This window comes from Geotrypetes seraphini, chromosome 2 (assembly GCF_902459505.1).
Source record: "Geotrypetes seraphini chromosome 2, aGeoSer1.1, whole genome shotgun sequence".
Lineage (NCBI taxonomy): Eukaryota > Metazoa > Chordata > Amphibia > Gymnophiona > Dermophiidae > Geotrypetes > Geotrypetes seraphini.
In genome coordinates this window covers 315,570,400-315,585,296 of record NC_047085.1, presented here as the reverse complement: position 1 = coordinate 315,585,296, position 14,897 = coordinate 315,570,400, and the positions used below count along the sequence as shown (strand labels likewise).

The window sequence follows — 14,897 nt, the reverse complement described above, 5'->3', positions numbered from 1 at the left end:
CGTATTTCAACATTTGGTAGATGAAGGGTTGAATCAAAATATGATATCAGAACAATCACTGGCAACTGATTCATCTATTATTATCTGCCCCTATGACAAGGGGGGCAGGATTTTTAATTTGGACACAAATACGTGGCTGAAGCTGCTCGTCAACTCATATATACTGATTATTATCAGGAGCTGTTCAGAGATGACTTATGACATCCTTCTTCAGGCTTTGGGAAATCAAGTTATTTCAGAACATGAGTATAAATATTTGAAACAAGATCATCCTGTTTTCCCAGTAATTTATTTTGTGCCAAAAACACACAAGAATTTTGAGGATCCTCCTGGTAGGCTCTATTTTAGATCCAATATCAGATCTTGTGGATTTGCATTTGAAACAGATGTACCTAAAACACAGCTGTTCAATCAGATGCCTATTTGGCCACACTAGATACAGCTGTCCTGTATATTGACATTGCTAAAGCCCATGCAATTGAGGTGATTTGATACCATTTGCAGGCACTATTTTTGTCCAGTCATCAAACTGAATTTTTGGTGGCCAAAATAGCCCTCGGTAAAAATTATTTTTTATTTGATCACAAATTCTATGTGCAAGTGAAAGGCACTATGATGGGGGCAACTATGGCCCCTACCACTGCCTGTTTGTTTGCAAGTGTTTTTGATGAAAAGTATTGAACTTCTTTCTTTTTTTTTTTCCCCATGAAAATTTATTGAAAGTTTTACAAAATACAAATGCAAAAGGGAAAGTGGTACACAAGAAAAGTACAATAGTCAATAATGTACAAAGTATTGGTGTCATATGAAAAGTACATCAATGTAAGTGAGGAAGGGGTATAAAATATAATACTCAATAAGTCACAGTTTTTTGAATATGTATACATTTGGAAACATTTTATCAATTACTTTTTTTTTGTTTGGACTCAATCTGAGGAGCTGTTTTCATTGTTTGTACAGTGGAAATGATTAGTAGTACTAGTAGTGTTGCCATCATCTACCAAAAACCTACAGATCTTAACAATTTGCTACAATTTGACAGCTTTCATCCTAAGCACCTCAGGCTGAATTTGCCTATAGGATAATATCTGAGATTGTGCACGACACCGATTACAAAGAACAAGTGAAAGACATTTGGCAAAGATTTATTGATTAAGATTACCCAGTGTGCGATTAAGAGGGTGTATAAACGGGCACTTTTATGCACATAAATCATTGCTTTTTCAAAATTTGTCATCTCAGAAGCAACAGCTCTGGTATACATTTTACTTTATTCAGGCATTCCAAATCAAGCAGACTATAAAGAATTGTTACAGTACCATGAGGTACTTCAAAGCTTGCTCTGGTTTGCTTTCCATTGAGGCAGAAATCTGCAGGAATTGTGGACTCAAATTATAAAATTTCAGACAACTCTAAAGCAGCGGGTCACACCACTTGTGGACGTTGCTCAATATGAAGTCATGCCATCATTGCAAGGCCTATTACTCATCCCCGCCTGCAGTGGGATTTTACATTACAGACTAGAACGGATTGTAATACAACTAGGGTCGTATACCTTATCAGACGTTCGCACCCTTTATTTAACATAGGGCGCATCACCAGGTCAATCCACACTAAGATGGAAAACATCTGAGCAACATTCGTTGGGGTGATGGTGCTGCCCCACCAGTACACTGGAGTGAGAAACAGCATACAATTACAGAATTACAATTTTGGAAAAAAAAAAACCCCCATTTTACAGCAAAAGGGTAACATGTCAGCTTTAATGTAGAAGAAAGAAAAGTGGATTTACCACTGATAGACGACCACCCCACTTGGCCTCAGTCGTGAGACTGAGTGGTGGGCTTTCTTGCATTGATTTTTTTACTGGGATACATGTTTTCTTTTACAGCGATTTTTGTTTAGTGCTTTTTTGAGTTTTTACTTAGTGCTCTGTATTTTTAAATCCCCCTAGCCCATTTCTCTGTTTTCAATAGTGGCCAATCCAGGTCACAAATACCTGGCAGAAATAGTAGCAACATTCCATACTACCAATCCAGAGCAAGCAGTGGCTTCCCCATGTCTGTCTCAATAGCAAACTATGGACTTTTCCTCCAAGAACTTATTCCAACCTTTCTTAAATCCAGCTGCTATGTTAACTGCTGTAACAAGTTCCAGAGCTTAACTATTCTTTGAGTGAAAAAAATATTTCCCTCTTTTTGTTTTAAAAGTATTTTCATATAATTTCATTGAGTGTTCCCTGGTTTTTGTACTTTTTGAAAGGGTGAAAAATTGATTCACTCTCATACGCTCAAAAACTTATTCATTAGGGATATCATGAAAACCCAGCAGGTTTGTGGCCCTCAAGGAGTGAGCTTGGGTACTCCTACTCTAGGACACTTGTATCGGTCTGATTGCTGAATCCCTCTCTCCTGGTCATGTTTCCCATTCAAACCCAATAATCTAATCCATAATCTAACAAAGCTTCAAAATAGACAATTCTTCTTAGCAGAGCTATTGTACCAGAGTCACCAGATATTCTGGAGCATCAAATTAAAATACGACTAAGAATACAAACATTACAATTCTTAGACATCCCAATTCAGAGAGATGAACTCACTTTTAGCTGTAATGCAAATTTCATTCAAAAACAACAACAAAAAAACCACCTAAACTATTATGCAATAAGGTATACAACAATATCATTTTTATATGCATCAATCTTTAACTTTACATTGGAGTGCTCTTATGTGTCACTCTCTTCTGCCCATAAATGAAAAAGTCTGGCCAAGTGTTATTTTTAAGGCACAAATTTCTTGAAATTTCACATACCCTGTTCTGGTCGATAACATCAACAATTGCCACCAGCTTGCCTGCATGAGGTCCAAAGGAAATATAAACAACCCGGCCAATCTGGACGTAGCGCTTAAATACCTGCAAAGAAAACACTGCTTGGTAAGATTATTATTATCAACCCCTATGTGCTGATAAAGTATGACAAAGATTTTCAAATGTGTGTGGGGAAGTATCTTTCTAGCAAGTTTTGTGTGAAGCCCATTTTGCACTAGAGTTCATGTAACTAAATCCTCCATTGCCCCAGGTACAAAATAAGTACCTGTATATATGTAAACTGCTTTGAATGTATAACCACAAAAAGGTGTATACATGTCCCATCCCTTTAACTACTATATAAATGAGCTGCTGCAAATGTACGTACAGCAGTTCATTGCTATAGCTATTTAAAAAAATGAATTTCTGAGAAAGGCTCTGTGGACCCTTCTTCACCAACTGTCTCCCCCGCCCCCCTCAAAAAAAAAACCTGTATCTCAAGATATCTAGTTATTTTTCCTCAGGGCATAGAGCAAGCTTTATGCAAGTTGTATTCAAAAAGACTGCTTGCCCAGATTTAGAGTATCCACCTATGCAAGGGAGCTTCCAATCCCTGCTGGAGCACAAGCCCCTCACTCACCCACCCTGGCACATAGCAGCCTATACCCCCCACACATCTCTCCACTGCCCCCTCCCCCTAAAGGACCTCTCTCCCTGAGTAAAAAGATGCTCTATTCTACTTTCTGCAAAATGATCTAGGATTCTCTAGATCCCTCAGCTGCATAATGTATTTCTTCAGTTGAGGGTTATGACAATTCTCATTCACTCCTGCCTTGTGACAGTCACCTTATCCAATAATATCTCCCAACCCTCAGCAGTACATCAGAGGCAAATACTGCAGCAAATGTGTACAGTTTTTCAGTTTAGTTCATCGGGTCATACATAATTTGTATTTCAACATATCTCATAACAATTCATACCTAAAACAATTAGAGCTCCTCTGCCACCGGGAGCTGCCTGCACATCTCTTCCGACCTCGGGCCGCGTGGGAGCCCTGCTCCGCCCCCCGAAACCCCAGCGTTTTGCCTGCCTTACTCTAAAAGCAGCTCCTCTGCCACCGGGAGCTGCCTGCACATCTCTTCCGACCTCGGGCCGCGTGGGAGCCCTGCTCCGCCCCCCGAAACCCCAGCGTTTTGCCTGCCTTACTCTAAAAGCAGCTCCTCTGCCACCGGGAGCTGCCTGCACATCTCTTCCGACCTCGGGCCGCGTGGGAGCCCTGCTCCGCCCCCCGAAACCCCAGCGTTTTGCCTGCCTTACTCTAAAAGCAGCTCCTCTGCCACCGGGAGCTGCCTGCACATCTCTTCCGACCTCGGGCCGCGTGGGAGCCCTGCTCCGCCCCCCGAAACCCCAGCGTTTTGCCTGCCTTACTCTAAAAGCAGCTCCTCTGCCACCGGGAGCTGCCTGCACATCTCTTCCGACCTCGGGCCGCGTGGGAGCCCTGCTCCGCCCCCCGAAACCCCAGCGTTTTGCCTGCCTTACTCTAAAAGCAGCTCCTCTGCCACCGGGAGCTGCCTGCACATCTCTTCCGACCTCGGGCCGCGTGGGAGCCCTGCTCCGCCCCCCGAAACCCCAGCGTTTTGCCTGCCTTACTCTAAAAGCAGCTCCTCTGCCACCGGGAGCTGCCTGCACATCTCTTCCGACCTCGGGCCGCGTGGGAGCCCTGCTCCGCCCCCCGAAACCCCAGCGCTTTGCCTGCCTTCCTCTGTTTGGTTTTTACTTTAATTACACTCTCGGGCAGCTCCATTGAATCCGGAGCTACCCCATCACTGTCCGACCCTCCGGCTGCAGGGACGAAGCTTCAGGACGCGTGGGAGTCCAGCTCCGCCTCCCGAAACCCCCTGCAACCAATCTCTCTCCAGCGCTACTCTACAGGGCAGCACCATCGATACCGGGAGCTGCCCCAACGCGAGACTCGTCCCTCAGCTGCAGGGAGAGAACCTCGGGCCGCGTGGGAGCCCAGCTCTGTCACCCGAGGCCTCCTGCGGCTTAACCTTTGTTTGGTTTTTACATTAATTACTTTGTTTGGTTTTTACGTTAATTACTTTGTTTGGTTTTTACATTAATTACTTTGTTTGGTTTTTACGTTAATTACACTCTCGGGCAGCTCCATTGAATCCGGAGCTACCCCATCACTGTCCGACCCTCCGGCTGCAGGGACGAAGCTTCGGGACGCGTGGGAGCCCTGCTCCGCCCCCCGAAACCCCAGCGTTTTGCCTGCCTTACTCTAAAAGCAGCTCCTCTGCCACCGGGAGCTGCCTGCACATCTCTTCCGACCTCGGGCCGCGTGGGAGCCCTGCTCCGCCCCCCGAAACCCCAGCGTTTTGCCTGCCTTACTCTAAAAGCAGCTCCTCTGCCACCGGGAGCTGCCTGCACATCTCTTCCGACCTCGGGCCGCGTGGGAGCCCTGCTCCGCCCCCCGAAACCCCAGCGTTTTGCCTGCCTTACTCTAAAAGCAGCTCCTCTGCCACCGGGAGCTGCCTGCACATCTCTTCCGACCTCGGGCCGCGTGGGAGCCCTGCTCCGCCCCCCGAAACCCCAGCGTTTTGCCTGCCTTACTCTAAAAGCAGCTCCTCTGCCACCGGGAGCTGCCTGCACATCTCTTCCGACCTCGGGCCGCGTGGGAGCCCTGCTCCGCCCCCCGAAACCCCAGCGTTTTGCCTGCCTTACTCTAAAAGCAGCTCCTCTGCCACCGGGAGCTGCCTGCACATCTCTTCCGACCTCGGGCCGCGTGGGAGCCCTGCTCCGCCCCCCGAAACCCCAGCGCTTTGCCTGCCTTCCTCTGTTTGGTTTTTACTTTAATTACACTCTCGGGCAGCTCCATTGAATCCGGAGCTACCCCATCACTGTCCGACCCTCCGGCTGCAGGGACGAAGCTTCAGGACGCGTGGGAGTCCAGCTCCGCCTCCCGAAACCCCCTGCAACCAATCTCTCTCCAGCGCTACTCTACAGGGCAGCACCATCGATACCGGGAGCTGCCCCAACGCGAGACTCGTCCCTCAGCTGCAGGGAGAGAACCTCGGGCCGCGTGGGAGCCCAGCTCTGTCACCCGAGGCCTCCTGCGGCTTAACCTTTGTTTGGTTTTTACATTAATTACTTTGTTTGGTTTTTACGTTAATTACTTTGTTTGGTTTTTACATTAATTACTTTGTTTGGTTTTTACGTTAATTACACTCTCGGGCAGCTCCATTGAATCCGGAGCTACCCCATCACTGTCCGACCCTCCGGCTGCAGGGACGAAGCTTCGGGACGCGTGGGAGTCCAGCTCCGCCTCCCGAAACCCCCTGCAACCAAGCTCTCTCCAGCGCTACTCTACAGGGCAGCACCATCGATACCGGGAGCTGCCCCAACGCGAGACTCGTCCCTCAGCTGCAGAGAGAGAACCTCGGGCCGCGTGGGAGTCCAGCTCCGTCACCCAAGGCCACCTGCAGCTCAAACTTCTTGATCTTATTCCTATCAAGTCTCACCACACTTGTCAAGTTTCATCCTACCCTAGTCCACAATCACTACTCAACCCTGACTCTGTACACTGTTTAAATCCACCAAGGATTACCTGTTTTTCTTCAACTGTTTCTCCCCCCCCCCCCCCCCCCCGATCCAGCAGGAGGACATTTTACCACAGCGCACAGCACCAACACGAGCCAGCCAGATCGGGCCGGCGTGGGAGCCCTGCTCCGCCCCCCCTGATCCAGCAGGAGGACATTTTACCTTAAAAAAGCCAGCGCACAACACCAACTCGAGCCAGCCAGATCGGGCCGGTGTGGGAGCCCTGCTCCGCCCCCCCAATCCAGCCGGAGGACATATTACATTTAAAAACGACCCAGCGCACCACTTCACAGAAGCCAGCCAGATCGGGCCAGCGTGGGAGCCCTGCTCCGCCCCCCCGAACCAGACATCAAAAATGAAGCTCTCCCTGCACACACACACACTAGCCACCCTTTTGATAATCCTCCTCATTTCTAGTTGGAAAGCAGCAGCAAACAACTTACCCACCACTACCACATCCTCCAGTACAACCAACTTCCAACTTCCCAACAGAAGAATACTCACATCAAGAAACTCGAACCACCACGCCAGCACTCAACACTCCATCACTGTTACCTGGAGAAGAAGATCAACACTTCCGAAAACAAAATCTCATCCATCTCCCACAACACTCATATACCCGGAAACAACTCACACTCCCCAGACTGACACGACCTCCCTTACATGTGCCTATGTCAACATCAGAGCACTAGGACCCAAAACAGAAAACATAAAAAATTGGATAAAAACAGAAAAACTTGACTGCCTATTCCTCACTGAAACCTGGTTAACCTCAGACACAGACCCTAGAATAAAAGAAGTATGCCCGCCAGGATACAAAATAACAGTAACCTGCAGAGAGAAAAAAAGAGGAGGAGGACTAGCAATAATATTCAAGAACTCCCTAACTCTAAACATACTTGAGAAAACATCCACTCCACAAATGGATTTCCTAGCGTGTCAACTCACAAACCCAACACTAAAAAATTCTCTAAACTGCTTGCTTTGCTACATAACACCAGGAAACTGGACCACAGTGAGACCTGAATTTGAAAACTTCATCTACCAAAACTCACTAACAGCTGAATATAACCTCATCCTAGGAGACCTTAACCTACACCTAGAAGACACAACCTCCACACCAGCAAATAACTGTCTATCCTTCCTCAATGCCTTATCCTTCCAGATCCTAAACCCACAAACCACTCATGAAAAAGGTCATCAACTGGACATTGCTGCATTCATGTCTCACCAACCATCCAATCCAGCAATCCAAACTCCTAACGGAACATGGTCCCCATCCCTATGGTCAGACCACTACATTTATAACTTCAACATCAATTGGACCAAGACCAAACACACACCTCAATCAAAAAAAACCACATATACCTCACGCAAACATATCGACCCAACCATTTTCTGGTCAAAGGTAGACGAAACTATCCAAGACTGCGACCCAAAAAACTTCATCTCCCACTGGAAAAATGTATCCACCAACATCCTTGATGATCTGGCACCCCTACAAACCAAAACCAGAACCAGAAGGAAATCAGACCAATGGTTTGATAATGAATTACTTCAACTCAAAAGACAGTGTAGAAGATTAGAAAGAAAATGGAGAAAAAAGAACCAAGATCAAACAAAAACCGATTGGAAAAAAATCAACAAACAATACAAAAATCTACTAAAAGATAAGAGGAAAAGCTACTATACTAATCTCATAGGCACGGAAACCCAAGATTCCAAAAAAATATTCCAAATCCTGAAAGAATTAACAGACACCAAACCATACACTACCTCCTCGAACACACCTCCACCATCACCCACCCTCTTAGCAGAACACTTCAAGAACAAAATCAACCAACACCAGAGCCACACTCATCCTAAACCCATCCCATCAAAATCCAATCACAATCCACCCTACAGGAAAAGAGGCAATCGCAGCAGACAGAATTTGGACTCAATTCCCTAACATACAATGGTCAGAATTCAACAAATGCTACAAAAAATACAGCCATGCCTCCTGTGACCTCAACCATTGCCCCTCATATCTCCTTACCACCTCTAGTGTAAAATTCCGCACCATAACTCTACAATGGATCCAATTCACGCTCACAGAAGGCACATTCCCTGCTGACCTCAGCGAAATTGTCATCACCCCAATCCAAAAAGACCCAAAAGCACCACAAAACCTCCCATCTAACTTTAGACCTATAGCCTCAATTCCGCTATATGTCAAAATTATAGAAGGCCTAGTAGCCAAACTACTCACCAATTACATAGAGGACCATAACCTACTCCACCCCATGCAATCAGGCTTCAGAACAAACTTCAGCACAGAGACACTACTAGGCTCCCTTATGGATACCGTCAGACAACAACTTAGTACAGGGAAAAAAATGCTACTCATACAACTGGACCTATCGGCGGCATTCGACCTAGTAGACCACAACATCCTTCTACAGATCTTAGATGCAATAGGCATCTCAGATAAAGTATACTCCTGGTTTGAAGGATTCCTAAAACTCAGAACCTACAGTGTAAAATCAAACAAAGAAAAGTCAGAATCCTGGTCAAACCCCTGCGGCGTACCACAAGGATCTCCACTATCCCCCACCCTCTTCAATCTCTACACTGCTTCTCTAGGAACGCATCTGGATAATCTAGGCATAACCTCCTATAGTTATGCGGATGACATCACCATCCTCGTCCCATATGACCATTCTAAACCTACCATGACAGACAAACTTCACCAAACACTTGAAGCAGTCACAACCTGGATGAAAAATCACAAACTTAAACTCAACCAAGACAAAACCAAATTCATCCTCCTAGAAAATGACAAGATCCAAACCACAACCAACCTAGACATAAACGCAACCAAATATCCCATCCAAACCACCATAAAACTACTAGGCATGACCATAGACAGATGCTGCACAATGCAACCGCAAATAAACAAAACAATTCAAAAATCATTCGCAATCATGAGAAACCTGAGACAAGTCCGAAAATTCTTTGAAAGAACACAATTCCAACTTATAGTACAATCACTAATACTAGGTATATTGGACTACTGTAACATACTCTTCCTTCCATGTCCTGCAACTACGATAAAACAACTCCAAACAATCCAAAATACAGCTTTGAGACTCATCTTCTCATTGAAAAAACATGACCACATCACTGAAGCCTTCATCAACTCACACTGGCTCCCAATCCAAGAAAGAATCCATTTCAAATTCTACTGCATATTATTTAAAACCCTACACGGAGACAGCCCATCATACCTGAACAATCGCCTCATCCAAGCACCCAGTACCAGACACAGAAAAACGCACTCCCCATTCATACCCCCCCCCAATCAAAGAAGTAAAAAGAACAAAACTACACGACGGCCTCCTAGCCACTCAAGCCGCAAGACTGGACAACCAGATCTCCAACCTTCTGATGACCACCCCAGACTATAAGACATTCAGAAAAGAAATAAAAACCACACTTTTCAAAAAATTCCTGAAACAGCAATAACAACACGACCTCTAAATGCCCTTAAGATCTACAACTTACCTCTCTAGATAATCATTGTAATTCTGTCCTTTTTAAATTAACCTTTTGTAATCCGCCTTGAACCGCAAGGTAATGGCGGAATAGAAACCCCTAATGTAATGTAATGTAATGTAATATATATTTTTAGGGCACATGAATATATCAACTTCTTATACAAAGCCACAGAGAAGGCAATTTTATAACATGGAGTCTAGGTTATCTGGACATGATGAGAGGGTTTTGCCCATATTTTATACATAAACACACTCGAGAAATGGGCCATGACATGGCAAATGAGGTTTAACTTGGATAAGTGTAAGGTGATGCATGTTGCTAACAAAAATCTTATACAGGATGTCCGGTGAAGTACTTGGAGAGACCCCCTAGGAAAGAGACTTAGGAGTACTGGTCGACAAGTCAATGAAGCCATCCGCGCAATGCGCAGCGAAAAGAATACTAGGAATGATTAAGAAGGGAATCACGAACAGATCAAAGAAGGTTTTCATGCCGCTGTACCGAGCCATGGTACGCCTTCACCTGGAATACTGCATCAAGCATTGGTCGCCGTACTACTCGAAAGGGTCCAGAGAAGAGCGACTAAAATGGTTAAGGGGCTGGAGGAGTTGCCATACAGTGAGAGATTAGAGAAACTGGGCCTCTTCTCCCATGAAAAGAGAAGACTGAGAGGGGATATGATCGAAACATTCAAAATAATGAAGGGAATAGACTTAGTAGAGAAAGAGAGATTGTTCACCCTCTCCAAGGTAGAGAGAACGAGAAGGCACTCTCTAAAGTTAAAAGGGGATAGATTCCGTGGTAGAAATCTGGATCACTCTTCTGGAGACTGTTATAGGGGATTCAAGACAGAGTTAGACAAGTTCCTGATGAACCAAAACGTACGCAAGTAAGGCAATTAGGGCACTGGTCTTTGACCTTAGGCAGGGATGTCAAAGTCCCTCCTCAAGGGCTGCAATCCAATTGGGTTTTCAGGATTTCCCCAATTAATATGCATGAGATCTATTTGCATGCACTGCTTTCATTGTATGCTAATAGATCTCATGCATATTCATTGGGGAAATTCTGAAAACCCGACTGGATTGCGGCTCTTGAGGAGGGACTTTAACACCCCTGACCTAAGGGCTCTGGAGGTATAGTTTCCCAGGGGGAAAAATATTTCTGCACAGGGGCAGCCAAATTTAAAGGCACTGATGCCCTCGCTCCCTGGTGGTTAATGAATCCAGTGCAGGACACTTATAGACCCTACACTCTCCCTTTCAAAAGAATCTCTGCTCATTAATTTAATTAGAATGTCAAAGCCAGCTCCCTGTGAATCTCGGAGTGAATTGAGGTTCCTAAAAAAAAGAAAGGAAATGGGACTTGCTTTTATGCCTTTCTGTGGCTACAATCAAAGTTTATATACTGTACTATATTATATGCAGGTACACATTTTGTACCTGGAGCAATGGAGGTTTAGGTGACTTAGTTGCACTACCAGATGAATGACCTCAAATTCATTTAAGGTGTGGGTCTTAAAATTTCCATGCACTGCTTCTGAGAGGGGGGGAGCTTTAGCCACCTCCAATCCACCCATGAGAGATCTACTGTACATGTCAGCTACTTCAGCCATGAAGCAGCTATTTCTCCCACACTGCCACTTACACACAAGAAAATCCCATGAATTGTAGCTCATTTGCATCCCATAAGTTCAAAGCTCCTTCACAACCCCTGATCATTTTTATGGGAAAAGTATGACACCCCATTATTCACGTGTTGAAAAAATATATATATATACAGTTCAGAATTTGCTCCATTAGTCATTCGCGGGTTTTATTTCTTCTTTGTCCTGCTGCTATTGAGAAGGGCCGGCGCTCAGGTGAACATGGAGGTCACGGTTCCCATCGCCTGGTGCCATGGCCCCCTTTTACTAAACTGCAGTGGCGTTTTTTAGCGCAGGGAGCCTATGATCGTTGAGAGCAACGCAGGGCATTCAGCGTAGCTCCCTGCACTAAAACCGCCACTGCGGTTTAGTAAAAGGGGGCCATAGCACCGGGCAATGGGAACCGTGTCCTCCATGTTCATCTGAGCGCCGGCCCTTCTCAAAAGCAGCAGGACGAAGAAGAAACCGGGAGGGGGTATATTTGTATATTTCTGTATAGTTGTTTCTGAGGTGACATTGCATATTTTAAAGTCATCTGACTTGACCTGTTTGAAAACCCCCCCAAATATAAATGATAATTAACATTTTCTATGCGTACAGTGTGCTTTGTGGGTTTTTTAAAATTTTATTGTTGGTAGATCATTTTGACTTAACATAAGAATTGCTGCTGCTGGGTCAGACCAGTGGTCCATCAGGCCCAGCAGTCTGCTCACACGGCAACCCTCTGGTCAAAGACCAGCACCCTAACCGAGACTAGCCCTATCAGCGCACGTTCTTGTTCAGCAAGAACTTGTCTAACTTTGTCTTGAATCCCTGGAGGGTGTTTCCCCTATAACAGCCTACAGAAGAGTGTTCCAGCTTTCTACCACTCTCTGGATGAAGAAGAATTTCCTTACATTTGTACGGAATCTATCCCCTTTCAACTTTAGAGAGTGCCCTCTCGTTCTCCCTGCCTTAAAGATGGTGAACAACCTGTTCTTATCTACTAAGTCTATCCCCTTCAGTACCTTGAATGTTTCGATCATGTCCCCTCTCAATCTCCTCTGTTCGAGGGAGAAGAGACCCAGTTTCTCTAATTTTTCGCTGTACGGCAACTCCTCCAATCCCTTAACCATCTTAGTCGTTCTTCTCTGGACCCTTTCGAGTAGTACCGTGTCCTTCTTCATGTACAGCGACCAGTGCTGGACGCAGTACTCCAGGTGAGGGGGCACCATTGCCCGGTACAGCGGCACGATAACCTTCTCTGATCTGTTCGTGATCTCCTTCTTTATCATTCCTAGCATTCTGTTTGCCCTTTTTGCTGCCGCCGCACATTGCATAGTCGGCTTCATCGACTTGATCAAAACTCCCTATCCTGGGAGGTCTCTCCAAGTACCGCCCCAGGCATCCTGTATTCGTGCATGAGAATTTTGTTACCGACATGCATCACTTTACACTTATCCACGTTGAACCTCATCTGCCATGTCGATGCCCATTCCTCGAGCCTGATTATGTCACGTTGGTCATTTTAAAAGTAGCTCGCAAGCCAAAAAAGTGTAGGCACCCCTGGCTCTACCATAATCCCCCCAACCCTGTAATGTCCTGTCTAAATTAGATTGTAAGCTCTTCTGAGCAGGGACTGTCTATTGTTTGTTAAAATGTACAGCGCTGCGTACGCCTTTTCAGCGCTATAGAAATAATAAATAGTAGTAACTCCCAGCAAAGAAAGGAAACTTGAGAAAACTCCCCCTCTTTAGGGCAGGCATCCCACCGAACCCCCCCAACCAACTGATACCGCAACTATAGGCTATCTTCCGCGGAGCAGCAGCAAGGAGAATCGCAGGCCGCGTCCAGGCGCAACATCATCTTGCAGCAGCAACAAGAAGTTTGAACGTAAGAGAGACCTCGTGACTGGCGCGCGACCATTCCCCATGGCGGGGGGGGGAGATCAACGCCGGCAAACCCGCACCCCTAACGTTTCAGACCCGTACGTTCAAACCGTGTTTTACTACACTGTTCAGCGCTTTCCACTTCTGCGCCCTCCTCAGTTGCCGCTATCCGCTCTCCAGAGCCCGATTCCACCCCCACACTCACCATGATGGCGGTCCGAACAGAAGAGAGCGATGTACTTCCGCTCTAGCCAGAGAACCTCTCGGCTACTGCCTAGTACGCATGCGCCCGACCCTAGGAGCCGGAAGTAAGCGCTGAGAGGAAAATGATTGGATTGTGTGTGGAGGAGTAGTGCGCCTGCGTCTAGTGGGCCCCATAAGAGCAATGTTGGGGCTGCGCATATGGAACTGGGTAAACCACGGATCTTAACCGCACGCCCTTAAAAATCTGCCCGCAAGAGTTAAAACAAGGATCTTTGCGGACCCCACGTCAGGGCCTCTTTCTTTTTTAAGGCCGTCAGCCTTAGGTCCGTGGGGCCTCCAGGTAGAAGGCATTTGGAACAGGGAGGGGGAGGCAGAAGAGCTGGGCACAACAAAAGGGAGAACTAGGGTGAGACTCCAGTATTCAGTTCCAGCAATCCCAACCAAGTTTCAAGTACCTGGGGCTATGGAGGGCTTAGTGACTTGCCCAGGATCACAAGGAGCAGCGTGGGATTTTATCTGGGCATTTTATTGAAGTCAGTTTATTTTTGTTGCATTTCAACTCTTTCTGACTTCCCTTTTTCTCAATTATTATCCCTGAGTTCTCTGAAGGAAACAAATTTATAACTGGTGCATGGCAACCAGTGACGTAGTGAGGGTGAAAGGTGCCAGGGGCAGTCGAATCCCTACCCCACCCTCTTCTCTGCCCCACCTGCACACACTCCTTCCCTTCCCCCTCCTGCCATGCACACACTGCTTCTCGTTCAGGATACCTCTGTAACATTCCTGGCGCAAGCAGCAACCCCCAATCTGCTGTTACGCATCGGCTCTTCCTCTGACATCACTTCCTAGGCGCAGGTCCAGGAAGTGACATCAGAGGAAGAGCTTGCACAACAGCAGGTTGGGGGTTGTTGCTCATGTCAGAAACATTACGAGGGGCGTGTGGCCAGGAGGGGCGGAGAGGACAGGTACCTATGCCCTCATCAAGACGACACCCAGGGCAGACTGCCCCTGCCCCCCCTTACTACACTACTGATGGCAGCATTTTGGGGGGAAGAGCTTTCACTATGGTCTGTCCAAGGATGTCCAAGCCTTTCTTAAAACCAGCCACCTTAACTGCTCTTACCACAACCTCTGGCCACGTGTCCAGAGCTTAACTATTCTCTTGAGTGAAAAAAATATTTCCTCCTATTGGTTTTGAAAGTATTTCCCTGTAACTTCGAGTGTCCCCTAGT

At 46.3% G+C, this 14,897-nt stretch overlaps 1 protein-coding gene across 2 annotated transcripts in view; it reads right to left on the bottom strand.

Annotated features, from left to right (window-relative positions):
- RPL14 (ribosomal protein L14) overlaps positions 1–14,490 on the bottom strand; it is a 31,596-nt gene extending 17,106 nt beyond the window's left edge. The window contains exons 1-2 of one of the 2 annotated variants that reach the window (XM_033930068.1): positions 14,436–14,490; positions 2,812–2,913 (exon numbers count right to left, since the gene is read on the bottom strand). In XM_033930068.1, the coding sequence (XP_033785959.1) occupies positions 2,812–2,913; positions 14,436–14,486 (153 nt within the window). In that variant the 5' untranslated portion in view covers positions 14,487–14,490. Of the gene's footprint in view, positions 1–2,811; positions 2,914–13,666; positions 13,716–14,435 lie in introns of those variants that run through there. The other variant, XM_033930069.1, reaches the window with a different exon arrangement.
- Between the last annotated feature and the right edge of the window lie 407 nt (positions 14,491–14,897).